Here is a 26,729-nt window from a genome sequence, read left to right as displayed (position 1 = left end):
AGACAGTGGATGGACGAAATAGACATTAAAAAAATCCTAATGAGAGTATTTAGTAGGCCTGTCACAATAACAAATTTTGAAGTACTTTAGTAAGTGGTAAGTAAGAAAATATAGACGATAAATGATAATACTGAAACTAATTTATGCCACTGATGTAGTAACAATAAAGATGGAGTATCAAAGTAAACTATTTTTAAATATGCAGTATCATTAAAAGACATGCAATGAACTGCAATAAATAAATAGCGGAATTAACCAATAACTAGCCATAGTTATTTATTCAGTCCTCTACAGCTCAAATTTTACATTATTACTTAAAAATTGCTTAAACCTCCTCATTATTGCAAAGAAATTGTACACACAATAAATATGATTGCAGCTTTCATATATTGAACAATAAGTTTATATAGTAATTATCGTGACAGGTTTAGGATTGATACAATAATATACAGCGTAAATCATGTGGCTGAGGTTCAAATGATGCACAAAAATACTAGTAATAGTTAACCATTTTCACAAGATCTGTGTAATCTCCCAGTCCTCCAATTTTAGTGTTTATTATTAGACATTATAGGCTACTTGATGTTCAAATTTTGCATATCTTCGAATCAACAATTGTAATATTATCCTTGTTTCAGTATATCTGCCATATCTAAATTATGATAATGATAATGTGTTAGGATCAAAATGCAAACATGATAAAAAAATATGGGGGAAATACTGTTTTCATGTGTCAAAATGTATAGCACAGAGAGTAAGGCTGTTTGACTATTCGAATTGTAATAATCGCAATCAAACAAAATGGGGTGATGTACTTTTTTTTTATTAATCAAATTTTTGTTTTACCTTTAAAACATGGATGAAGTCATTTGTCAAACATACCAATAGCTTACAAAAACAAATACATTACAAAGCATTACTAATACATATAAGATTAGCAGTTTCAGTTGCTCTTGATTTAAGTTATGACCTAAATAATCTTAACCTGGAAGACATACCATCAAAACAAAAACAACAACAACAACAACAAAAACACTACTATACTATGACCACTTCATATTTATAGTACAGACTCTTGCTTTTTAACAAGAATAGAGCCATAGACAGTGATGCTCTCCACTCTGCAGAATGGTCTGTTAGGGTGCATCGGCAGTCGGCCAGTACAAGATTGATCCTGACGTGGGGCATATGCAAGACAGGCACTTAAGACCACCATTAGCACCCATTAAGTGTTGTTTACTTCCCTGACCACTGCAGTATGTGTGTGTGTCTTTGTGTAAGAGTGTGTGTGTCTGTGTGTGTGTGTGTGGACTTGGCTAAAAACGAGAGGGACTTAAATGCTTAGTGTTGTTGTAAATGTGACCTTGCTGATCCCGATGGTTAGGGCTGCTGAGCGGAGTGAAGCTCGGGTAACACAAGACACTGGCTGAAGAGCTAATTCTTAAATGAACTCAGTCTCAGCAGTTTGCTAGTCAGTTTGCGTAACCCGCTGGGAGCCTTTAATAAGATATGCTCAAATTGTGTATTTTCCTCCATAATTCTAAATCCAGACTGTAGACTTCAAAATATTTCCCCAGAAAAATATATAAATAAATACTTGCTAGTAACTGAACAGTAATATAGACTGATAAAATGTCTGGATTGTAAACTACTAGCACCTAAATATTTCAGACTTAAAGGACCCATATTGCGGTATTTTCTGATCCGTTATAATGTTGTTTCCTCATCACAAACGTGCTTAACACACAACCTGCACATTTAGGCTGAGCTCTTCTCTCAGACAGAAAACACTCACTGTTCACACACTGTTCCACCTTGTGATATCATGTGGTAGTACAGGAAGTGCTCCACAATGTTTTAAACTCCATACACCTTCACTAGAGTCAGCTGGATGATTTCAGCCCTAGAATTGCCAATATCTACTGAAGTAAAGGTGAAAGACAGCTGTTAACTTGAAAACTACCACAACATGAGCATTTTGAGCTTTAGAAATATGGACAGACTAATAATAAAGAACTACTCAAATATGTGAATGAAAAAAAAAACAACTCTAAGTATGTTTTTGAAGAGGTAATAACATTAAAAAGTGTCATAGCAACACTGGTTCTATGGTCAAGACCTGTTCAGGTATTTTAGCTTCCTGTTATTTGCAACATTTTGAGACTTTTGCCCTGTTCAAATATATAAATTGTTAGTCACTATGGCAATGGTCCTAATTTTTCTTCACTCTGAAACCCATGGATAATTACAAACTAAATATAAAAGTAGTCTTTAGAGGAGCAATGATTTAAAAAAAAATAGATGGTATTTTACATTCAGATGAGTTGAAGTGAGTGAAAAATGGATAACTATGATAGACCATTACGATTTCTCTATTAAAAATGCATCTGTTCTAACTGCCTGGCCTGATATGTTGGTCAAAACTTGACTCATTATTCAACTGTTATTTAACTATAGTTGCTTTTAACATGATTGTTTTTTTGGCCTGACCTAAAACTTTAACTAATTCTGTACTTTTTCTTTTTAGCTCCAGAGCCTGAGCCACAATGTGATCTTCACCTTGGACTCGCTGCTGAAGGGTGACTTGAAAGGCGTGAAAGGGGTAAAATATACACCACTTTCATTCTACCCTTAATGTGCAGATTAAAGCGCTCAGAGCAGGCCTGTAAAGATGCCCTGTCAGCAATCTCCCCTTACGATCTCTTTTCACGTACTTTACAAAGCAACTGTAAATCTTGCCCGCATAAACGTTGTCTTTGTGTTGTGCTAGAGGAGAGGGCTCTGAATAACTGGGTCGTGAACTTGCAGCCGCTCACAGTTCAAAGTGGGCGTGGCTTCTTGGGCTTGTCCCATAGTAGAATGTAAATTGTGTGAGAGGAGTGAGGCATTCGCTGGTCCGATTCCAACTCCGCAAATAGCTCCCCATCCGTCCCCGCTTTGACCCCTGCGTAGCCCTGTGCTGATGTCCGCCCTCTCCGTCTCTCCGCAGGATATAAAGAAGCCCTTTGACAAAGCCTGGAAGGATTATGAAGCCAAGTTGTAAGTTGTCAGCCGTTTTCAACTTTATTCTGTTTATTTACACAATCTGGGTAATCATACTCCATGAGCACCTGCCTCTGCAATTTGTCAAATGGGTAATTTGGGATGAATGCGGAAAATTTGAAAGCACCTGTGATTGCTTTTAATGAAACTAATATGAAAATGTTAGCAAAAAGTAGCTTGATATTGAAGTGGATGTGACAGGTTTTCATGTTTTTGTAATTATTACTTGGTTTTGTGGGATTGTACCAGTGGTAAATATTTATCGTAATTTTACATCAATGGAGTGACAGTTTTTGGGAAAAAGTTGAGAAGAAAAGTACAAAAAAATACTAAATACAGGAAGTAGTGGTGAGTTCTAAAACAGATTACCTATGTCCTCAATACTGAAAATTCCTTACAAAATGCAGGCACAGTTTATGCGCAAGGAAGGCTTTTGTCTGGTAGTTCAAACTTAACAAGAGGAAGATGATTCAATTTACTTTCATTAATCTAATCATATCTATTGTGTAAATTAGACTAGTTTGGGCCCTTGTTTACAGTACGGTTGTTGGTAACAAAAAAAAAGAATAGAAAAAACTAGGCAAGATTTTTAGTGAAATGTTTTTGTTTCTAACCTGTCATATACCTGTTTTTGTTATTGTTATCTTCTCTCTGATACTAGTACAAAGATTGAGAAGGAGAAACGAGAGCATGCCAAACAACACGGGATGATCCGCACGGAGATCACTGGAGCAGAGATCGCAGAGGAGATGGAGAAGGAGAGGCGCCTCTTCCAGCTCCAAATGTGTGAGGTATGGAATATCATAACAGACACCAAAACTGTCCGCACACATGAATGTATAACAATAACAGATTTATTTTATTAAGTATCACTGAAAAAAATCCATAACCGTAAATATAGGAAAAATACACTGTTTGAAAAGTATGTAGCAAATTTAAGAACGTTCCAAGTTTGTTCATCTTGAGGCAGTTGGAGTGGCAATGTTTGTCTTTTTTGTTTATCTTCACAGGTTGACATAACCCCCATAAGCATTCTATTCTGAAAATAGTTTCTAGTTAAGAATATACTTTGCAAGATAATTATCATTAGTTTTTATGCTAAGAGTAGAGCTCACACCAAGAACTAGGGATGGGCATTTGATAAAATTTTCTTAATCGATCGTCGGGAGAATAATTTTGATTTTGAATTAATCATTAAGGTTTTTATATTAAAAGTATCATTATTATTATTACTAATCTGCATAAATAAACTAAACTTTGCAACATATAAACCATAACCACTATAGAGCCACATCAGCCAATTATACATTACATTATAATGTGTTGACAGAAACAAAACTTAAAACCATATAGCTCATTTGCATAAAAAAAAAAACAAAACAGCTCTTTCATAGCTTTTCCGATGGTTGTGCTGCTTCCAGACATGCATTTTCATATTAAAGCATTTGACCAATCACATTTCAACCATCATTTGTTGCCAGGCAGGGTCAAAGTCAAAGAAGTCTGCCTGAGGCCTTCACAATACATTCCTTCGAGCACAAAATAAATGTCAGTGAAACTGTTGCTTCAACCAATCAGATTTTGAGTTGGTGTCGCCAAGGCCTTCTAGCAGACGTACGGCAACGTCACCATATTCAGACCTGTTGATTGGATAGTCAGAGAGCACACCAGCCAAAGCAGCAAACTGCATCTGTAAGTAGTGGGCTACACGAATTGAAATTATTATTACTACTATGTATTACTATTATTAATTGTCAGTGGTGTAGTGGGGATTTTTTAAGTGGGGGCATGCGATTCCTGACTGAACCAGGAGGACTGAAGTAGGACTGAAGCAGGACTGAACCATGTCTAAACCAAGTCTAAACCAGGTCTAAACCAGGACTAAACCCAGACTAATCTTGGACATGAGAGAGAGAGTGAGAGAGAGAACCCCAAGTCTGCGGAGCAGGGTGTCCACAAAGCGTGATCGGTCAATGGCTGCCTTGAGCCCCGTGGGGTGTGGAACTCTGCGCCAGCCTACGGTCACTCACGTCTACGCGGGCACACCTCCGGGCCTGTCCCAACACCCTGGTTTAGTTCTGGTTTAGTCCTGGGTTAAACCTGTTTTAGTCCTGTTTTAGTCCTGGTTCAGTCCTGATTTAGTCCTGGTCCCTCATGTTGCAAATCACTATAGATATATAGATCTATATATATATAGATATCAGTGTTTCCCGCAGCACTTCATAGTTAAAGCGGCCACCTTGACAACAAGTGCCCCCTGCCTTGACTACATCCTTCCAAACCACGTGAATCCTCGAAAAAGTCTCTTTATGTTGCAGTAACCGGGATACTGCGTTTACATGCACCATGACGAAACCGGGATATTGATGTGCATGTAAACACACTCATTGAGTGGTACAGTGATCTCCACAGCCGAAACATCTCCAGTGTTTGCTCTGTCAGACTCAGCCTCGTCCCCTTATGCTACGCACAGCAACCTACATTTGGTTTGTAGATTAAAAATGAAGGTAATCGACGAAATTCTTAATGATCAGTTATCGATTAGATGACTAATCATGCCCATCCCTACCAAGAACTCATACTTACAATTCAGAAACTATAGCCTAACAATAAATAGAAGTATTGTCAAAAGCTATTAAACTGCACAACACTTTCTTTTAATTTCTTTGTTTTATTCCAATACTCACAGTAATAACTGTAGCACACAGTAAAGAGTGTGCAAGGCCTGTAGTAAATCTTAGTGTTGAAAATATTTTATGACACTTTTTTGCTGTACTCTCTCTTAATCTTCCTTTGTCTCTATATTCACAACTCAAATATTAACTCAGTGGAAATTTGCCTGGACCTATCCCTCTCAAAGGCCCTTAAGGATTATAATATATCTTCTGAACAATGATCGTCATTTAAATATGTATTAGCTAAAAATCCCCTCCTTTGGTAGAGCTCCTCTCAGATTATTTTAATAATTTACCGCGTACATGTGAGACTTGCGGCAGTGTGTGGGTGGTGCATGCTCTGTTCCTACTTTGAAGATGGTGATTGTACTAGCGTTGTACTCTTGTATATTAAACACGCAAATACAAAATAACACAGGGAGATTCAAATGCATAAAATGAACTTTAATATGGTGAAATTCAGCAGTAATAATACTGCATTAAAGAAATTTCACTTTCCATCTTTCTTACGCTCAAAAGATTCTTCACAAAATGTTAGTTCGTACTCCTCTTTGCCAGAAAACCTCTCTAGTGGTGGGTGGTGCCGCCTACTCATGTCCACGCTTTATCTTGCTAGGATTTTGAATACTCCAATTACATAATGGGCCAATGGCTAGTACTTGTATGAAATATTTACTACTACATTTGTACTGTACTCAACTAATCAGCATTTTACTGGCTGACTGAGTAGCCTTTCTGATTGGATCTTTAATTTTGGGATCATAACACGCTTAAACTCTTACATTTGATATTTAGACTTTGACTTGAAGCGTGACTCTCAGTCGTTGGCCTGTAGCTGCTGTTCTAGAATGAAACATTTGAACAAAAGGCTATTGTGGTTTTGTAACTAAACCAGGCTCATTGTATGCGTAGATGCATTTGTGGTCAGGCCAGAGAAGCATTACGATCTCCCCGTTATGACAAGTCCAATGACTTGCTATATGGCTGATAAAAGCCACAAGTGAATGTCCAAGCCCAAGCCAAAAATAATGCCATTTGAAAGCATATACAAGATCTCTCAGCTGCTGCTTTATTGAGTGATTGAATCACACTGCTATCATATTTAAAATGTGTTAGCAAACAATGGATTTTATGTTGCATCAATACTCAGCCCACACATATTTTCGACATCTGTTTCAGTTTTGGTTTATACATTTTTTAAGGAAGTAATTTGTAGAATGTTGATTCACTTATTCAGTCATATTAACTTTATATATATATATATAAAACTGTGAATTGGCCGTGCGTTCTTAAATTGTAATTTAAACTTGTTGAAGAGAGGGTATGATGCAAAAACTTTTTTTTTCTTTTATTTTTCTGCCATGTTATAATGTTGTTCCCTCATCAAAAACATGCCTAGAGAGGCAAGATTTGGCAATCTTTCCTGGGCCCTATTTGAACCCTTGAACCCTCCTTATGGTTACTGTTAGATTCTGTCCAATGCTCTGCCCACAAGCCTACATCATCCATGCTCCCACACAACAGTTCTCCATAAATGTATAAAAGCATGCTACAAAACTGTACACAACACCTTGACAAATCTAATGTGAGGTGCAGTGGTTTCATTGGTTAGATGCACGCTGACTGTGTTGTGATAGCGCTCTGAAGGAGGAGTGACTTTGCACAGGGAGCACCGGGGACACTCAGAGCATCAAAAAAGTGAAACTTATTAAACATGTTAATATATTGTTTTGGGTGAATGTAGTGTTTTCAAAAAAACAAAAGGTAACATCATAATCTAAATGTTCTGTATTAGGAGTATACCCCATAGAAGAAAAATACCCCTGCTTTAATGTTGTATATCATATTTCACCACCTTACACTGAGGCTATGATGTGAATTTGTTTCAGTTAGTGTTGTCACAATACAAAAATGTAAAACTTGATTTTGATACAAAGGAAAAGACTTGATACTGATATAGATGATAATAAAAAACTTTTAATAAATAATAGTACTTTCTTTTATATTACCTTTTATATCTCCATGTGGCGTTATCTAGTATGTATATGTATCTGTATAACTGAGGGATTACCTCAGTTATACAGGTATGTTCCGCAGTGGTCCATGGGTATATACTAGTCTATGTGGTCTTCTACTAATACAGCTCAGTAGCTCAAGATCATTCACTGTTCAAGAAAGGTTCATTTCTTCCTGTGAACATGACCTTTCTAGTTTTGATATTTGTTCAGATGAATATGTTTGTTAGATCTATACTAGTTTTAATATAGATTGGTATCTGAATTTTCAATACTTTTGATAACCCTGGTTTTAATTAGTTACATTTGAGCTAACTATCATCTCTAAAATTATTGACCCATCAAATTGATAATTTCCAGAGTTATGTTTGTGCAGTATTACAGTTGCTATAGTCAGTGGTTCAATCTGCTCATCCCACTTAACCTCATTTCTGTGCATTGCGTGCTCTGGCCCTGCCGCTTTGCCCGCGTTACTCAATCACCAGATTACAGGGCATTCTCTTGCCCCTCACCAGCTTGTCCCGGTGCTGGGGGGTGTGTGGGGGTGTGGAGAGGCAGGGCTCAGCAGGCTGTTTATGCTCCACACAGACTGCTGCTCATTCACACACAAAAGAGTCTGACCGTGCACATGAGGCTGCAGAGTTTCACAGCACAGACAAAATCTGGATCAGCTCATGTGTTTGTTAGACAAAGGGCAGCAGAGGCAGGCAGTGTGCATGTGCAGGCGTTCATTCATTTGTACTGGAAAACAACTGTCAAGCTAAGAGAAACAAAAAAATGATTGTGGATTGTTTGACATTGTGGATTTTTCTTAAACTTCATAAACATTATCGATCTGTGTCGATATCAGGGCTGCATGATTAATCTCAATCAAATCGAAATCGCAATTTAAGTGGATGCAATTAGCAAATCTCGGAGGCTGTAATTTTAAAGTACCTTAATTTCCTCTACAAACAACTTATTCTGCACAAAAACTGCTAACCCGGCAGTTTAGAACTTTGAAAAGAATCTTATTATTTAAACATTTATTGCAAATCTAATTTAAATGTTAAAATAGTTCATGCTGACTTTTTGTGTTTTTTTTTATTTTTATGAATATTAGTGGCTATCACTTTAAGATTAGCTAAACTGATCTAATCTAATCCTCAGATTTTTTAGACATCTTTAGACATTAAAAAGCAGACATCTTCGACACTTCTGCCAGAGGCTATCCCTTTTTATGATGCAAATGTGAAACCTGTCTCATTGCCCCTTGGAAACCTTATTTAGATCAAGGCAGTGAGTTGATACTTTCTTCCTCTTTGCGGCTCTTCCACTGTGCTTACCCATCTGGCGCTCTCTACTCCACGTTTCAAGCAGTATTGGCTCAAACATCAAAGGCATGAATATCATTTAGCTCCAAAACACGCTCTTTATTTTACATAGGGTTGAGCTTGAGTCACGTTTTGCCTCATTACATGCAGGATCCTGGCCCCGACTCCCTGCTTACATTTGCACTTTGTACCTGTGTTCTACTTGCAGTACCTGATCAAAGTGAATGAGATCAAGACAAAGAAAGGAGTGGACCTCCTTCAGAACCTGATAAAGTATTACCACGCACAGTGCAAGTAAGTACCATTTTAATCTTGAGGTTTAAGCAGTTATATTTAAACTTTACTTCACAACGCCAATCTTTCTAACAGTCTGAAAAGTCCTGAATATCTTTATGGCGTATGGGAGATGTTATATTGTGCTGCAACTGAACTAATGAGTTAAAACTGTTCCACTGAATTTGCCAAAATCAAAAACCAAACCAAAAACAACCAACAGGTGTTGATTTTAACCAATAGAGTACACTTGCAGAGAACACCATAATGAACACAAATATGGCTTATATTACTATAAATTAAACTAAAATAATGTGATAATTTAATGCAGTGGCCAGTGGGATTTGTACTTGAAGTAACATTTCAGTGTGTATTGCCTCAGATGGCCTGTACCTGATTTTTTTTTTTTTCATGTGTACAAGTACAAGCAGCAATACAAGCAGCTCTTGAAGTCAAGTCCACTGTGTACTGTCCACCTAATTAGAAAGCATTTTATTATATGATAATCAGGAAGTGCCTGTTAGCATGCTAGTTATTGTCAGCTTTATCATCATGGGACTCTGAGAGTTGTGAAAAGCTCCCATGAACTCATCACAGTGAATAATTAGAATGCTCAGAATGCATTAAGGAAGTGAGGAATAACTTTTGGACCACTGCAAACTGTTTTAAAATGACCTAGTTCTGTTTTTCTCATTTTTAAGACAGTAAAAATCAGGTACAGCGCCTTTAACACACTGAATACTCATTAATGAGATGATGCAACAACCACACTGTGTTAACATGTCCCTTGTTGTTTGAATAGCCTTCCTCAGCACATTAGTTTAAACTTTAAGTGACCATATAGGGCTCATAAATATGCAGTGTTCCTCATACAGAGATGTTGTGACAGCTGTGGGCTTTGGTGCTTAAATAAGTGGCCGCTCTCTGAGGCAGGACCACAGCATTGGCCTGCGACAGAATGACACATTTTCTTTTGGTGTTGCTAGGTCTTGTCATAACATGGAACAAAACAATGAAGTTTTCTCCAAATCTGTTCTGTATGCTCTTTGATGGATAGAGTAGTTGTAGTGGGATACATATCTGCTTACATTTTTGTAAAGGTCTATTGTAATGATTCATGGGCCTCATTACACTTCTGCAGTTATTGTAAATACATATGCATAATGAAGTAAAGATGTTTTCAAGAATGAACTATTTCCCTTCCTATCTGTAGGTTTCAGAATGAAGAAAAAATAGGACCATAGGGATTAACACTTTAAAACAACATAGTTCTTTTGAATGTCAATAAAGTCGTCTTAATGTTGCATATAACATAAAAACCCATGAATAGAAAATATTTACCATTGTGCACTTTTTGACAAACCAAGGCTGCTTATTACTTCATAGTACTTGAATGGAGCTGCTTATAGTGTGAAGCTGGGTGCTGCAGTGCTGTAACAGAGCACACACAGAGGATGTTGTGCGTTCCAAGAGGCAGAAGAAACGTATTGGACACAGAGGTCATTAGCGGTGATTTGCGGCCACAGAGCGGCGCGAGGTGTGGACCGCTGACAGATCTGTAATGGATTTCAGGATGTCCACGGCACCTCTGCAAATCCACTGCAGACCAGGACAGCAGCAGAGCCAGTGCCATGAGCCCACAGCACTGACCCGAGTCCAGCTTTACATTCAACATAAACACTAGCAAATCTTCTTCTAGATCCTATTACTGATGACTTATTTGTTACTATGTTTGTCCCATTGGTGATCATGTTATGTTTCCCTCCAGTTTCTTCCAAGATGGCTTGAAGACTGCAGATAAGCTGAAGCAGTACATTGAGAAGCTGGCAGCTGATCTCTATAATGTAAGACCCTGTGCTTTTGTTTTCCAATGTGCTCAAAGTATTATAGACCTCATTATCCTCTATCTGCTTATTTACTCTATGTCTGGCCATTTAAATGCATTATTCCAATCACGCAAAACATACCATAGGTTTATTTTTCATGCCTAGAAGAAAATATTCTATTTCTAAAACATTCATATAATAGGATTTTGGTCCATAGTGGGTTGTTAAAATGGCGTTAATAGGCAGCTATCCAGTGTGTGTGAGTTTGTGTGTGTGCGTGCCTGTGTGTATGTGAGAATATGCCTTTGATTTGTTTTGAGTACAGTGGCTGTTTATCACTGAATGGCACTGTGTCACAACTCAGTAATTGGCTGTTAGTGTAAAAAAGGATGCAAAATCGACAGCTCTTTCTCTAGGAGTCGAGAGCTGAAATCTGAACAGGAGGACTGCAGATATTTTGATGCGGAATAATGTGCTCAAGTCTTAATATAATGAACCCTTCTTATTATAATGATATTATTGATTCATATATGTGTGTCTATGTCATTTGCAGATTAAACAAACTCAGGATGAGGAGAAGAAGCAGCTGACTGCCCTGCGAGATCTGATCAAGTCCTCCCTCCAGCTGGACCAGAAGGAGGTAGGCACCACAGCTGGGCCATCCACACCAGGCTGAAACATGCACAGTGACCAGTGCCAGTCCAGCAGTCCAATGCCTCTCCTGTATTTGATATTCTACCCAATAATTCTCTTATTTAACAAGAGAAGGGACAAAGCTCTTTTATATTTCTATACAAATATTAGTTCATATTTGGTCACTGTACTTTAATTATTAGTGCAGAACAAATATTGGTTCAGTTAGTTACAATGATACCAGTCTCTGATTCATTGTATTGAAATTCAAAGCATTATAAATGGCAATAGACCCCTCCTATTTGACATAATAGGTCAGAGCGAGTGGACAGCATAAGTTCTTTGAACTGAGTTATACTTGATCTCCATATAATTTCATTGAGTATAGCATGTTAAGTACTAGAGACTTAGACTTAGATTTTACTGATTCACAAGAGATAATTACTTGGACACAGTAGCTCACACATCACATTATATTACAATATTTACACAGAGTAAAAAATATATTTAATAAATGGTAATGAACTTCTAAATAAGTAGCAATAAAAAAATGCAAAAGATTGGTGTCAATAAAACATATTTCCTGTTTTCATTCATGTGTTTCAGTTTCCTGTTTGTAGGCTATTTTGAGGACTTGAGATCAGAACATATAATATTTAGTTTTAATTGTGAAGTGCTATGGCTTAAAAGTTTATCTCGTTGAAACCTATGGATCCTCATAAATACACTACCTAGCACAGGAGATCTCATCTCTATATTAGAGATTGTCCAATATGGCAATGTTTCCCAAACTTGTTTTCTGGGGACCCATATATTAAAAGTCACAAACCTTCATCAAGTCAATAGACATTATTTGTAAATCACAAAATAAAGGTGGATTTGACTATTACTGAACATTAATGAGGATATTTTATTGTTGACTGAGTGATTGTGTCTTTCTGAAGAATTCATATTACTGAAGTTTTAAACAATGAAAAACAGTAATTGAACCAGCAATAAAACCTATCCATAAGTCCCTTATTTGGATATTAAAGGTAGCCAATTTCTTTTTCTTCTCAGCATTAAATAGAACCAGCAATATTGGAACAAAATAATCAATAAAATAATTATAAAAAGATGAGAAATTATTCAAAACATGTCAACATTTCTAATGAGACAGGTGGGTCTGTCTGCATTTTTATAGAGAGTTCCAGTCCGGGGTGCAGGAGGAGAGTGCAGCAGCAGATCAGGCGTATATCAGGCGACCCAAAAAAAAATCTCTTGCGACCCACCTGAGGGTCATGACCCAGTCTTTGGGAAACAATGCAATATGGGCTTTTTCTTGCGATAAGCTCAACTCAAACTCATCCACAAATCTGTTTTAATACAAACTGGTTAAGAGAACAGTGTAGTCACATTTTGTGTGCATTGTCCTCTTGGCATTAAAGTATTCAAATAAAATGTTATGCTCATCTGTTTGGCAAAATATCAGCCTCTGGAAGTTTTAAGGCCGCTGTGCAAATATCGATATGAGTCTATCTCTAGTCTATATTTAACTGCTAGTCTAATACTGGCCTGCATTGTAACAAACTAGCGGGTCTAACTCTGCCACTACTAGCCTGTGGAGCTAGCACCGAGCGAGTGCCCAGTGCTGTACCATGCTGGTAGCCAGTGTGCACTCGACTTTGCTGGTGACCAGTGTTGTGCCTCACTGGCTGCTCAGTGGAAAGTCACTCACTACCTCAATTAACACTGCAGCACACTGACACTTAGCACACCAATGGCACACGTTTGTACGTCTGTGGTTGTGTAGTGGCTATTATCAGAATCCTTTTTATTCACTTCACACCTTTGTCCCCCACTTTCACGCTCTCACAAATGGCATTCTGTGTGATCACATTTAATTTACACCCTTTTTTAAGTCACTGGTGGTTAGCATTTAGAGAGAAAATGCCCTTAAGTTTGTGGTTAGGTTTGGAGCACCAGTAGCAAGCACACTCTTTCACACCTCTCCCCTCTATGTCCCCTTCTGCCTTCTGCTTGTCTGGACTCAAGTCTAGAAGAGTAAGTGCCGGGTGCATGCTAGTCTGTGCTGTTTGATAATAGAGTGCTTTGGCTTTTTAGACCTGTTTGCAGAGCATGCTTGTAGCTTACGTTATGTTTTGAGTAGCATTATTATTTATGTTCAACTGCAGCTCATTTGGTTTAATAAATCATTTTGTACTGTGTGAAGATGTTTGCATGTTTTATTAAAGAGGGCCTTGTTATTCCAGTGCCTTCAGGACTAACAGTTTGTGTTGTTTTGCACAGGACTCCCAGAGTAAGCAAGGTGGATACAGCATGCACCAGCTGCAGGGCAACAAGGAGTTTGGCTCTGAGAAGAAAGGCTACTTACTGAAGAAGAGTGATGGGTAAAATGCATAACATATATAATATAGGTATCCTTTTGCATATAAGACTGTGAATCATAATAAGAAACACATACGTACATCTAAAAATTGCATACTGAACTGAGCTGTTATTCAGTTTTCATCCCATGGTCAAATTGTTAGAGCGCTGTCTGATTAAATTTGCCAACCATCAGTGATTTGGCATATGAATTACTAGATCTACAGATTGTGTTCAATAATTAATCAGCATTAAAAGTGCACTGCTGCTGATGGAAGCATTGCCACCTGCTTTTCTCCATTGAAGTGTTACTGCTATGCCTGGAATTATGTAATTATTCAATTATTTATAAGAAATTATTATTTTATTAAGGCCAGCCCCTTGAGATACATCATCTGTTTTTTTGAGGAGGTTTATAGTATGGCTTTCAACATCTTTATTTCAATGGAGACAAACAGGTGACATCTTCAGGCCATGTAACAGGTCACATTTGTAGAGAGGAAACCCCTCTCACTGTGAGACCTACATGTTATTTTTTGCAATAAAAATGTAACTGAATGAATGCAAGATAAGTGCAATACTGTGGAACATTTTAGGCTAAGCATCTACATCTCCATGGAGACAAGCAGTTACATAGTGCATCTTTAAATCACAGCAGCTATTTTGTTGTAATGCTAATTAAATTGTTGCTAAATAAATTGTTAAGTTATGACAAAGAATCTGATTACATCTTAGACTTGGAAGTGTACATCAAATCCTTTATAAAAACCATAATGGCTGACGATGCTTTTGTCTGTTCCACTGCAGACTGAGGAAGGTGTGGCAGAGGAGGCAGTGCTCAGTGAAGGGGGGCATCCTCACCATCTCCCATGCCACGGTGAGTATAACCAGCCCCGGTACGCTGTCACTCCCACCCCTGCTCTCCCCCCTCCCTGTGGTGACTGCGCGGATCAAAGCCACGACATCACGCAGGGAGGCAGCGGCAGTGGGCTCCCTCTCGATCTGGAAATACGTGGACTTGACATAGATGGGTTGTTATGGCAACGCTGGCCCCTCCCCCCTCCGCCTGCTGCGCCTGGGTGACTCATCTCCACTGTATACGCCGGCACGTCTCCGGCATTGTCCTCCTCACCCTTGTGCGGCAGCAGCAGACAGTCAAATTCGAGACTGTTGTAATGGGAAATAAACACATTCAGAGCAGAGCCGTACTGTGGCCATCTGCTATTTGTGTTTAACCTCCCGCTAAGCCTCAGACAAAAAGACCTCGTAGAATGACTAGTCTGGCGCAATTAGAAAATGTACCTAATTGTGGAAAAGCTGTGGCAGGTGTTGAGCTGGGTCTGAAAAGATAAAATCCAATAAAAAAAAACTGAAAATACAGCAGCTCTAACAATTTTAGTCTGCAGCTAATAGCATATGTGAAAGTCAAATGGTCAGCTAGGCTTTGCTAAGTGTCCAAAATGCTATAATGAGGACTGTTCATGCTAGATGTTCTTAACAAGAGACAGTTTTTAATTTTTTTTCTGTGCTTCTGACCCATTCTTCAATGCTGCTTCCTCAACCTATGATCCTGGGGGCACTGGGTTGGCCTGTCACGATAAACACTATATCGATTTATCATTCAGTATATGAAAGATGGAATAATAATTTTTGCTGCTCATTTTCCTTGCACTAGTGGGAACATATTTGTAATTTTTCTGTACTACAATGACATTTGAGCTGTTGAAGGTTGAGTTATGAATTTGTATGACTCTAGATCATGTGAAGTGTTCTATTATGTATTATGCATTCTATTATGTATTTATTGCTTCTCATGTTTTTTAATAATATTGTACATTTAGAATACTTTTAGGAGGCTTTATGGTTTGATTTCAATATTATCATTTATCAGCTATATTTACTTAAGCAATATATCACACTTCAAAATGTGTTATTGTGACAGGCCTAACAGTGGGGCGGGTACCATCTTCAGATCCTAAGGGCCTATTTAAATGAGAACGTTTGTGGTGAAAAACGACAACTTTTTTTTTTTTATCGGAAGTGCCTTTTCGTTTAGACAGTGACAGCGTTTTTGGGGCTTAAAAACGCAAAAATCTGAAACCACCCTTCAGAGTGGAGAAGTTGAATACGTTCCGCTGTAGCATTTCCATCTACACTGCCCAAGACGTAAAACTCTGGTCAGATCTGCTCACATCACCTATGCCTTTATGTCACATACATCACCACCTTGCGTTCACCGCCTAGCCACCTGGCATGCATACCCAATCAAATTCCACACACCTTTGCAATTTAAATTTAAATTAAAAAAATGCTATTTCCTCCCAAAAATGCTTGTCTAAGTGTGGAATAAAAAGTGAAGACGCGACACCACTTTTGCGTCTTCTGTTCAGACTGTCCTCATATAAACGTAGCCTAACTTAGGTCATGTCAGGACTATCTTGCATAACACTGTTGGGTTGTTTTGGGTTCAGTGGAGGCAGGATATATATTTTTAATGTAGGCCTATGTAATACAGAATTGGAGATTTACAAGTTAGGTCTTGTCAAGGAGCATATAAAATAAACTGATGTAGCTGTAAAATGTATATTTCAGTCTCACATTCTTTCCTCTGCCATTGCTTTATTAATCGTATGCTAAATACACTGTCATTAGCTAATTACATCTCGGACATTTGGTTCACCCCTGCCGTTACAGTTAAAAAGTCAAACCACAATGCACCTGTCAGTTGCCTACCTAGTCCATGAATATTGTATGAATGAAATTTTGGGGCAGTGCTGCTGAAGGTATGGCTCTGTTGTGGAATGGGCTGTCAGCTGTCTGTTGGTTGAGCTGGTAAGCCTAGTGAGGCCGACATGCTGCAGGCTTATTTACTAACACACATTTGTTTTGGTGGATTAGCTCCCACGTGAATAATGATCACGAGAGATGAGTCCATGAGCCGCTTATTGTTCACATTCAACGTTTTATAGCATCAAAGAGTGACGTAGGTTTAAGCACTGCAGCATGACATCATATCTGTGTGCTGTGGGCGCAGAGGAAGTGGCACTTAACTAATTATTTAAGTACTAAAGTGTAATGTGTAGAAAATATAAACAACATTTCATTCTACCTGCTGTGGCATTGTAATCCTATGCATTGGTAGATGCTATATTATGATTTACTGTATTTACTGTATATTTAGGTAATTATGTGTAAAGCATTTTTTTCATTTACTTTCCATTTGAATGTTTAGATGGTTCAGATGTCCTGTGGTGCCACTTGTTGAAATTTTGAGATAAAAGTTAGCATCAATACTGTTGTTGTAATGATGCTATTATATCCAGATAGATGCTTCATTGAGAAGGACAGTAAAGTGAATATTGTGGAATACACATAGATTGTATATAGAAATGGACATAAATGGAGTAACTTGCTAGCCACATTCCAAATAGGACGTGTTCATGGGGACGCTTCTGGCTCCAGTTTACTTTACATTGAACAATTATTACCCCTCTCTCTGTATCTGTTCTAGTGGGCCTTGTCATTTTGGTCTTAAAATGTTTCTATTAACCCGCTCTACACGCTCCTGGTGTTTTTATTTCGCTTTTTTGTACATAAATACAATTTTGGTTACTGACATGAAACTCTGCTCCAAATCCGCTCCTATAACTGCTAATATCGTGAGTGTCATTTGACTGGAGCTGAATGTTATGGGTGACGTCACACTCCTTTAGTCCAATTCTTTATACAGTGTATGGGAATACATTGAATGAAACTAGGTTGATATGAGTCCAGGTCTGGTGGCTATATTTACCATTGCAAGATAAGACTAATGCATTGGTCAAGAGTATAGTTCTTATCAATATGTCTTATTTTTTTTATTCCTGACTGTAGCTGAACTTTAGGTGCCTTTGGCAGTCTGCTGGCATGAGGCCAGCAGACTGAGCTCCCAGGCTGTTAGCGTTTCATTAGCACGTGCCCGGCCCCTCCCCTGTCCCACACTGGCACCAGACAATGTTCAGTGTCCGTGTGCCAACTGGGCCCATTATTACAGTACACAGGGCAGCCAGTGCAACCCAGTTTCCCTGCTGGCACCGAACAAGCCTGGAGTTCACACTGTCAGGCTGGGCAGTTTGAATGAGCCCTGCCAGCTGAGGTGACGAGACAATGGTCTTGCAAATCTTGAATTGTAATAGTGACATGCAGTTGTTGAGAAGATAAAGGAATATGTTCAATTTCAAAATATAATGCAATGATAAAGATGCACTGCGGGAGAGTCTGCCACCTACTTGTCTCCATGGAGATGTTATTGCAATGTCTTGAATGTTCTTGCCTTTTTTTAGGTCCAGAATAAGCATGCATTCTTACTGTGAGCTGGCTTCACCTCTACACAGATCTGAGCTGTAACTTCTTGGTGTCCATGGAGAGCCAAACTGAAATAAAATACTAAACCAAGTCATTTTAAGCCAAGAGACGCAATTATTGGCACCATCATATAAAATAAATGTGGATAAAAAAGTATGATGTCCAAATTGATATAGCTCAATGTTTGTGTAACTTTACTATAATGTAAAAAATATTTGGCTGATCAGACTCATTTGTAAAATGCATAGATAACAACAGTTTCTAATGTAATTTTTTGTATCTGCTTACAGTCTAACCGGCAACCAGTCAAACTCAACCTCTTGACCTGCCAAGTGAAGCCCAGTCCCGAAGATAGGAAGTGCTTTGACCTTATTTCTCGTAAGTCCTGCCAAAATTTTTATGTCAAAGTTATAAATGTTTTTAAATTTGATTAAACTTAATTTTTCTGATTTGATATTTGTCTTTGACAGATAACCGGACATATCATTTCCAAGCTGAGGATGAGCAGGAGTTTGTGATGTGAGTATATTACATTTTGAGTTTAAGTTCCCTATGACATTTAATAATAAACAACTTGTCACAAAGTGTATTCAGTTAGAGAGATGGAAATTGCGTGGGTTTGTGGATTTGTGGTTTGCTCTATAATTCACACTATAGTCACTGGAACATGCTACCCAACCACGTCCTTAGATAACCTCTCACATTGTGAGTATGCAAGATGATCTAGCTGTAAATTTATCTATTAAACTTTTGACATCTTTACTGGTGGTTCCCTAGATCCTATTGAAGTGACATAACTACATGCATTTTTTTTCTTTTCATTATTGCTTGATCATCTTGCCTTGATCAATTTCCTCCCCTGTTGCATATTTACCAGAATTCAAAACAAGTCAACACTTTGTTCTCTTTAAATCCAATATCAAATGCTCTCTGAAGGAAGTCGCTGTGCATTTTTTTAGCCTGCTGCCAAGAACTGCAGTAAAAAAAAGATTCACTTTGATCCTGCTTGGTTTGCATATTCCCAGTCTAAAATAAAGAGGATTTCTAGTTCCCTTTTTGCTGTGTACATGCAGTCCTTTGGGATAAACCCGGTACTCCTCTCTGCCTGGTCTGTCACGCACTAGCAGCAGCAGTCTTTATGGGATTCTCCATAAAATATTCAGTGCTTTTTCTTTATGCATTGCAGCCATCCAATTAAGCAGGGGCCATATTACGTGAAACGTAATATACAATAAGAACAGAGAGATGATGCAATGATTGTCGGCACACTTCAATCATCAAAACAGGCTGCTTTTAACACTTTCAGGGTAACACATCTATGTTTGCTTGCCCGCTTCCTCTTAACCCTCAGGTTGATACACAAAGGTGACTGACAGTGACTGGAAATGCTGACAGTTTAAAAGCGGTGAGGGTCACAGCAGTGGGTGGAATGTGTGGAGAGGTGAATGTCAGGAAGCCATTTTGACTTTGTCCCATTCTAAATCTATTAAATGCATTTGTTGTTAGTATAGAAGTCTTCACTTCAGGTTCGCTGTCAGGTCCAGGTGATAAACACATTTTTCCAGTGACATTTTAAAAGCATACAGTATAGCCATGTATTGCGAGGTTTCACATGACGTTACAATTTTAGGACAATAATATTTTAGGGGAGGCTGATAAAAGGAACCTTAAAATGCCTAGTTATGACGTAATATAGCAAGTTCTAGGCGAACTAATAGGTTAAGTATTTCTGAATTTACCTTTCAGATATTTTTTACCATATAATAACTGATTTTGCATTTTCCAAGACAAAATTAAATGCTGGTGCTTCTTTACCATAGCAACAGTGTTTCCCATCAGTAAAAATGTCTAATCCTCTCCACCAAGATTAGAAACAAGCAATAAATACATGTACTATGTATTTACTGAGTAGTGTCCTTACTATGAATTAAAATGCAGCTGATTCTTAATAAAGATAGCTTCTGCCATCAATATTTTCAGCAAATTTGTGGGAAACACAAATAGTTGACATTGCTGGAACACGCAATTTCATATACCTTATTCTGTATAACTATCCCTGACAGTCCACTCTTCTCTTCACAGCTGGATCTCGGTGCTGACCAACAGTAAGGAAGAAGCCTTGAACATGGCGTTTCGTGGGGAGCAGAGCAGTGGAGGGGAGGACGGCTTGGAGGACCTGACCAAGGCCATCATCGAGGACGTCCTGCGCATGCCTGGCAATGAAGTGTGCTGCGACTGTGGGGCTGCTGGTGCGTAGTCCACTGCCCCCTGCTCCCATGTTCCCTTCCAAACTCCGCTTATACATCCTCTTTTCTGTTTTCTGCTTAGTTAACCCTCTCAATCCTCACCTTTATGGAGCTAACTGCCTTTGCCTCAGTGCCTTCTGACGTTAATGACATGTAATCAAATCCCACTTAACACCGCATTTGACGTTGATAATCTCGCAATGTCGCAGCTATTTTTGCATCTCCTCACGTCAGGCAACTTCCAAATTCCCCCAGCAACCATTGACGGAACAGGCAGCAGCGCGCTAATGCAGTAGTGCTGTTAGCATTCAGGGCACAAGCCTCTCTCCACATCCTCCCCCGCACTCCCAAGCCAAGACTCAGCACTCGGGAGGGCCGTAGACAATCCAGGCCCCGGGAGCACATCCACACACACACACAGAGTTAACATAAACACACACGGCAAAAGCAGAAACTCTCTTCACAAACATGGATAAGTTTAAGAAACAGTTTTATTACATCACGCGGTTACGTAAGCTGCATGCAATGACGACCCCCTACAATCCGCAGAGAGCCAAAGTGATTGGTCTTGTCAGCTCCACTCTTCATATACATGACTAAAGCAGAAGAGCAGATGGGCTGTAAGCTGATTTGTGTTGTTTCATTTGATGAAATGTCAATTGATTGTGGTAACACTTGAAATAACCTGATGCTCTAGGCTGCATATGATTTGAAGGTGCCCAATGCATGATGGTCTGTAGGGCTTTGCAGATTTAGTGTGTATTAAACAGCTATAGGGGTCAGTGATGTATTCTCATTATGGGTAACATGGACCCAGTGACCTCTTCTCAGCTTGGTCTGTTCTTTGCATAAAAGGATGATGTTCTAGCTTCACTACCTGGTGTTTGCTTGTATGGTCCACTCTGAACTGTGTAGCTGTCATCATAAATTCAGTTGAGCTATAGGCTTACTCCCAGATTGCATCATTAACAGCATTGTGAGACAGTAGTGGTCAATCCTTTCCAGCCACCTTACCACATAGCCTGCATATGTTTGGTCTACCACATAGCACATGGATATGTTTGAAATGGCTAGTCTGTGTGCTTAGTTGAATAGGTGTTCTTTTTGTAGTTAAAGTGTGTGATGAAAAGTACAAAGATGTGTACCTGCCATCACTTATTTTGTGCATGATTAGAATGTATGCATTGTGTTTTTAGATCCAAAATGGCTGTCTACCAATCTGGGTATTCTGACCTGTATTGAATGCTCTGGGATCCACCGTGAGATGGGTGTTCACATCTCCCGCATTCAATCTATGGAACTGGACAAGTTAGGGACCTCAGAACTCTTGGTAGGTGATTTGAAATAAAGAACTAACTAACCAAATAACTATGATACTGAAAGGATTATTTTCTTCCACTGTGTAATGTTAAAAGCCTTTCAAAACGATTATTTTGAAGGGAACATTACAAATAAAGCACTTATCCTGAGGCCATGTGAATGCTGTTATACTTGTCAACAATCACATGATCTCATCTTGACTTTTACCACTTCTTTTTCAGCTGGCCAAGAATGTAGGGAATAGTAGTTTCAATGAGATCATGGAGGGAAACCTCCCTTCTCCTTCACCAAAGCCCAATCCCTCAAGTGACATGTATGTTATATATTTGATCTATAACAATGTTGTTTTCATGTCAGCATCTTTATTCTTTGTCTGACTGAATGTACTTTTTACCCACAGGACAGTGAGGAAGGAGTTTATCAACGCTAAGTATGTGGACCACAAGTATGCGAGGAAAACATGCTCATCTGCGGCAGCTAAAATGATTGAGTTGTTTGAGGCAGTTCAGTCCAGGGACCTGCTGGCTCTCATCCAGGTCTATGCAGAGGGGGTGGAGCTAATGGAACCACTCCCAGAAGCTGGACCGGTGAGTCTGCCCAACAAGGACAGATTTGGTTTAATGTATGGAGGTCATAAGATGCATATTACTTCTGTGCCCTCCCAGACACCTCCTGCATTGTTTGGAGTTGATTTATTCTAGCCTCTCTGCTTGAGGTTGTTTTCCTTCCACCAGGGCAGCCACATGCTGACACATTTGTACCAGTTGGTGAATTATTGGGTGGCTATACTTATGGGTGTAACAGTTGGGAAGGGTTGAGTCATCTGGAGAACTTCACCAGCAGGTGGTGATATGCAGCATGCTCCTCCACATCACAGCCATTATGTCATCCAAACCCATATTTACACATGCAATGCCAATGCATCATATTCATTGTTAATTAAAAAATCTGGAAAGATTTTTTATAGAACCATTCATAACCAAAATTATGGTGAAGCAAAATGCAATAAAATAAGACCACATAGCCTAAACAACATGTGTGATAAGACCAAATGTGACATAATTAGGTCATTGGACTAAAACACACAGATCTTTGAATCTCTCCAATAAAAAATCAAGTGTGCATTGCAGCCATATATTGAAAGTGCGGATTAATTTAGTGACACAGGAAGGTGCTGCTACTGCTGTTATAGAGTCTGACTCACCGATATCTGATCTGCCGCTGTCAGTGCAACTGAAAAGCTGCTGTCTGCGGACATTGAGACATCCCACACGCCCTCCACTCCAACACAAGTGCAAGATTTGTGTGCTGTTCTATATATAGAACTAATGGTATAGATGACTTGACATGTCAGAATTCATGTATTTTCTCAAGAGCAATGGACTTAAGGCTTATAGATTCGGGCACAGAATGATTGCTCATGTCATTTCTGAAGGGAAAGATGGAACTTGATGTTGTCTTTAGAAAATGTGTTGATTTTAGGAGCCATTTTGTTTACTGCAGCTTGTTTAAATGCTCAAAGTGCGACAGGGTGGTGGGAATAGGGAATGGATGCTGCCCAGTACCTTATGCCTCTCCTCTGTGTTTGATGGCCCCCTGCAGGAGGTTGGAGAGACAGCACTGCACTACTCTGTAAGGACTGCTGACCAGACCTCACTGCACCTGGTGGATTTTCTTGTGCAAAACAGGTAAATTTTTATTGCAAATGACACTTCATACATTGTTAGCTTTAGCAAGACACCTACTGGGTGGTTTATGTTTTTCAAGAGTCAAAAGGAATTTTGACCCATTGCATAATGAAAAGTAGTACAAAAAGCTGTTCAGTGAAAACAAATACAGCCACTTAGAGAAGACCAAGATTAAACAGTAAGTTTCTGTTTTTTATGTTGAATAAAGCAGCTGATGTACAGAGGAAAGCTTAGTGCACTGCTCAGCTCAGATTCCCACAAGGCAAACAGAAATGGGTCAAGCACTTGTTCACTTCCTTAATTTATTCTATTCTCTTCTATTGTTTACCTAACAGTGCCTCATCTGCACACACATAGTCTGCACAAAACAAGAACATTAATTCATATATAGTGGTATGCTTTGGGCCATTATTTCAAATGTATTACCTTCTACCATAGAAAATGAGAAAACCTCTCAGCTGTTCATTTAGCATCCTAATGGGCACAATGAATGCCCACCTGACTAATTAGAAAAGTGTTCACTACACAACACTCTGCTGCAGCAGACTGCCTGTTTAACAGCCCTTAAAGTCATGTCATCTCTGTGCGTGTTGTACCTCAGTGGTAACCTGGATAAGCAGACGGAGTGGGGGAACACAGCCCTACATTACTGCTGCATGTTTGAGAAGCCTGAATGCCTCAAGTTACTCCTGCGGGGCAAGCCAGCCACGGACATCAGTGAGTCACAGCCACTGCCTAATGTCATCTGTGGCCACATATGAGGCTCTAACTGTTGATTATGCTCACTCTCCCTCAGCCAATCAGAACGGAGAGACTGCGCTGGATGTTGCCAGGCGACTGAGGAACACTCAGTGCGAGGAGGCAGTAAGTATTTTTCTGTGGTAAAAGCAGGACCACACAGTGTGGTCTCTTTTGGGATATCACACTGCATTTTAATTGGTGCAAAAATATCATTGCTAAAAATCCAATCCAGAAGCAGACAGGTTACAGAGAATTAAAAATGATAATATTTTTACTATAGTCAGTTTTAACACCAGGTGGCAGTGTAAGGTCTGTGTCTAGCCCCTGGCATCATAAATGCCTGTATTTCAATGCATGTTTTGTATTATTAACAGTAGAATGAGTATGCACTCAAAACAATCCTTAATGTAATGTAAAAGCATGAATGATTTTCCTGTCTAATTACTGCCTGTTTGTGCATGTCAGCTTGTGCAGGCCGCAGAGGGGAAGTTCAACCCCCACATCCATGTGGAGTATGAGTGGAGCCTCAGACTGGAGGAGATGGATGAGAGTGATGACGACCTGGATGACAAGGTTTGAAGAGCAGTGATGTTATTACAGCCCTTGACCACTCTAATGCAATCCACTTTGGAGCCAGGCTGATGCTGGGATCTAATTGAGCGCTGTAGCACTTTAGTTCAGGTCCACTGCATAACTGTTCACACAGCCACAGTCTTTGAAGCATCAGATTATGTTCATTTTGGAGGCAAGATATTTACACTTTTTCAAATTCAGTAGAATTAATTTAGAAGATTTAACAGACATGCAAACAAAGCAAAGTTATGAATAAAGATAATAAATAAATAGAAGAGACATTATGTTTTCAAATATATAACAATATAACATTAAAGCCTTTGCCTGAACTGGTACCCTTCCTGTGTGTCCTGGTGCAGCCTAGTCCCATTAAAAAGGACCGGTCTCCCAGGCCCCAGAGCTTCTGCCACTCCTCCAGCCTGTCCCCCCATGACAAGCTCTCTCTGCCGGGCTTCATCAGCCAGAGAGACAAGCAGCAGCGCCTGTCCTACAGCGCCTTCACCAACCAGATGTACAGCGCCTCCACAGACCTCAGCTCCTCCCCTGTGGCAGACGGACCCCCACTGCCCCCCAGGAACCAGGGCAAAGGTCAGACCTGCCTGCTCCAAGAGTCTCGGAGACAGGATTCTTTTTCTTACTTTTTAGTTTCCTGTTGCTGTAATACAATCTAATACATATGTTACAGTGTTAACAATATCATTTTGGTGATTTAAAATGTTGATATGTCTACGGCATTGTGCAGAGGTGCATTTTGCCTTTTTTTTTCTGGAAAATGGTTCCCACCTGTATACCCATGATAGAAAGGCAGGATACAAAGTGTCACACATATTCATTAACCTGTGACACACAGCACACACTGAGCTGCTGTCCCTGCAGTTTTACAATGAATAATAACAGTCCTCCCAGAAAGGAGTAACACTGCAGAGACCTACAGTGCATCATAAGCATTGTTACTAACTGATGCTTCTGTCCAAAACTGGATCAGGGATCAGGCAATGACTGCCAGGCTATACTATTCCATTGGTTGATGCAATTTTTATATAATGTAAAATTCTAAATTTTTAATCAAACCAAACTATATTGTCATATGTATGTTCATCTTGGACAATACATGGAAAGCATACATAGATAAATCATGTTGTATCAATTCAAAGCATGTGATTTATAATTGTTGATAAGGACTAACTTGACATACTGTCTAATACATGCTAATTTCTCAGATGCTTGACATTAGCAGCAGCAGCAGCACACTGGTCCCTCTCTCTCAGGAGGTGAAGCTGAAGAGTGGGGCTGGCTTTGTGCAGTGTCGCCTTTTATGCTTTGCCTGTCACGGATAAGATTTCATCTCGTTATTTAGTATTGTGTGGGAGCAATTCTTTTTGAGACTGACATACTGTCAATGCTCTCCCACACTCCTCATCTCGCTCTTTCTTTCTCTTTTTTGTTTCTCTATTCTTCCAGCTCCACACTTGGCATTCCTTGGCTCTCATTCGCACTACGCCACACTGGCTGGCACTCGACCATACATCAGTGAATATCCTGATTTTATGTTCCCCTTCTACTCGGCTGTGTGCCCCATTTACAATTGTCCCTCCGTTGTTCGGGCCTTTACTGCTCAGATTTACAGGCTGGTGGAGTTTTATAAGCAAACAATGGGATGATGTAGGCAGACT

The 26,729-nt window shown here is 39.2% G+C and overlaps 1 protein-coding gene across 1 annotated transcript in view; it reads left to right on the top strand.

Annotated features, from left to right (window-relative positions):
- The window catches only part of asap1b (ArfGAP with SH3 domain, ankyrin repeat and PH domain 1b), a 38,101-nt gene that overhangs the window by 6,726 nt on the left and 4,646 nt on the right, over positions 1–26,729 (top strand). The window contains exons 4-23 of the mRNA XM_055150819.1: positions 2,528–2,602; positions 2,990–3,039; positions 3,704–3,833; positions 9,254–9,339; positions 11,087–11,162; positions 11,698–11,784; positions 14,067–14,167; positions 14,952–15,021; positions 18,779–18,866; positions 18,959–19,007; positions 20,571–20,737; positions 21,931–22,064; positions 22,276–22,367; positions 22,455–22,641; positions 23,657–23,742; positions 24,344–24,459; positions 24,539–24,606; positions 24,949–25,056; positions 25,416–25,644; positions 26,518–26,586. Of these exons, the coding sequence (XP_055006794.1) occupies positions 2,528–2,602; positions 2,990–3,039; positions 3,704–3,833; positions 9,254–9,339; positions 11,087–11,162; positions 11,698–11,784; positions 14,067–14,167; positions 14,952–15,021; positions 18,779–18,866; positions 18,959–19,007; positions 20,571–20,737; positions 21,931–22,064; positions 22,276–22,367; positions 22,455–22,641; positions 23,657–23,742; positions 24,344–24,459; positions 24,539–24,606; positions 24,949–25,056; positions 25,416–25,644; positions 26,518–26,586 (2,068 nt within the window). The remainder of the gene's footprint in view (positions 1–2,527; positions 2,603–2,989; positions 3,040–3,703; positions 3,834–9,253; positions 9,340–11,086; positions 11,163–11,697; positions 11,785–14,066; positions 14,168–14,951; positions 15,022–18,778; positions 18,867–18,958; positions 19,008–20,570; positions 20,738–21,930; positions 22,065–22,275; positions 22,368–22,454; positions 22,642–23,656; positions 23,743–24,343; positions 24,460–24,538; positions 24,607–24,948; positions 25,057–25,415; positions 25,645–26,517; positions 26,587–26,729) is intronic.

Source organism: Boleophthalmus pectinirostris, unplaced genomic scaffold, assembly GCF_026225935.1.
Source record: "Boleophthalmus pectinirostris isolate CB_2022bp ecotype Guang Dong unplaced genomic scaffold, ASM2622593v1 HiC_scaffold_15, whole genome shotgun sequence".
NCBI classification, from domain to species: domain Eukaryota; kingdom Metazoa; phylum Chordata; class Actinopteri; order Gobiiformes; family Gobiidae; genus Boleophthalmus; species Boleophthalmus pectinirostris.
Note: the sequence above shows the minus strand (reverse complement) of the source record. Positions and strands in the feature narration are given on the sequence as shown.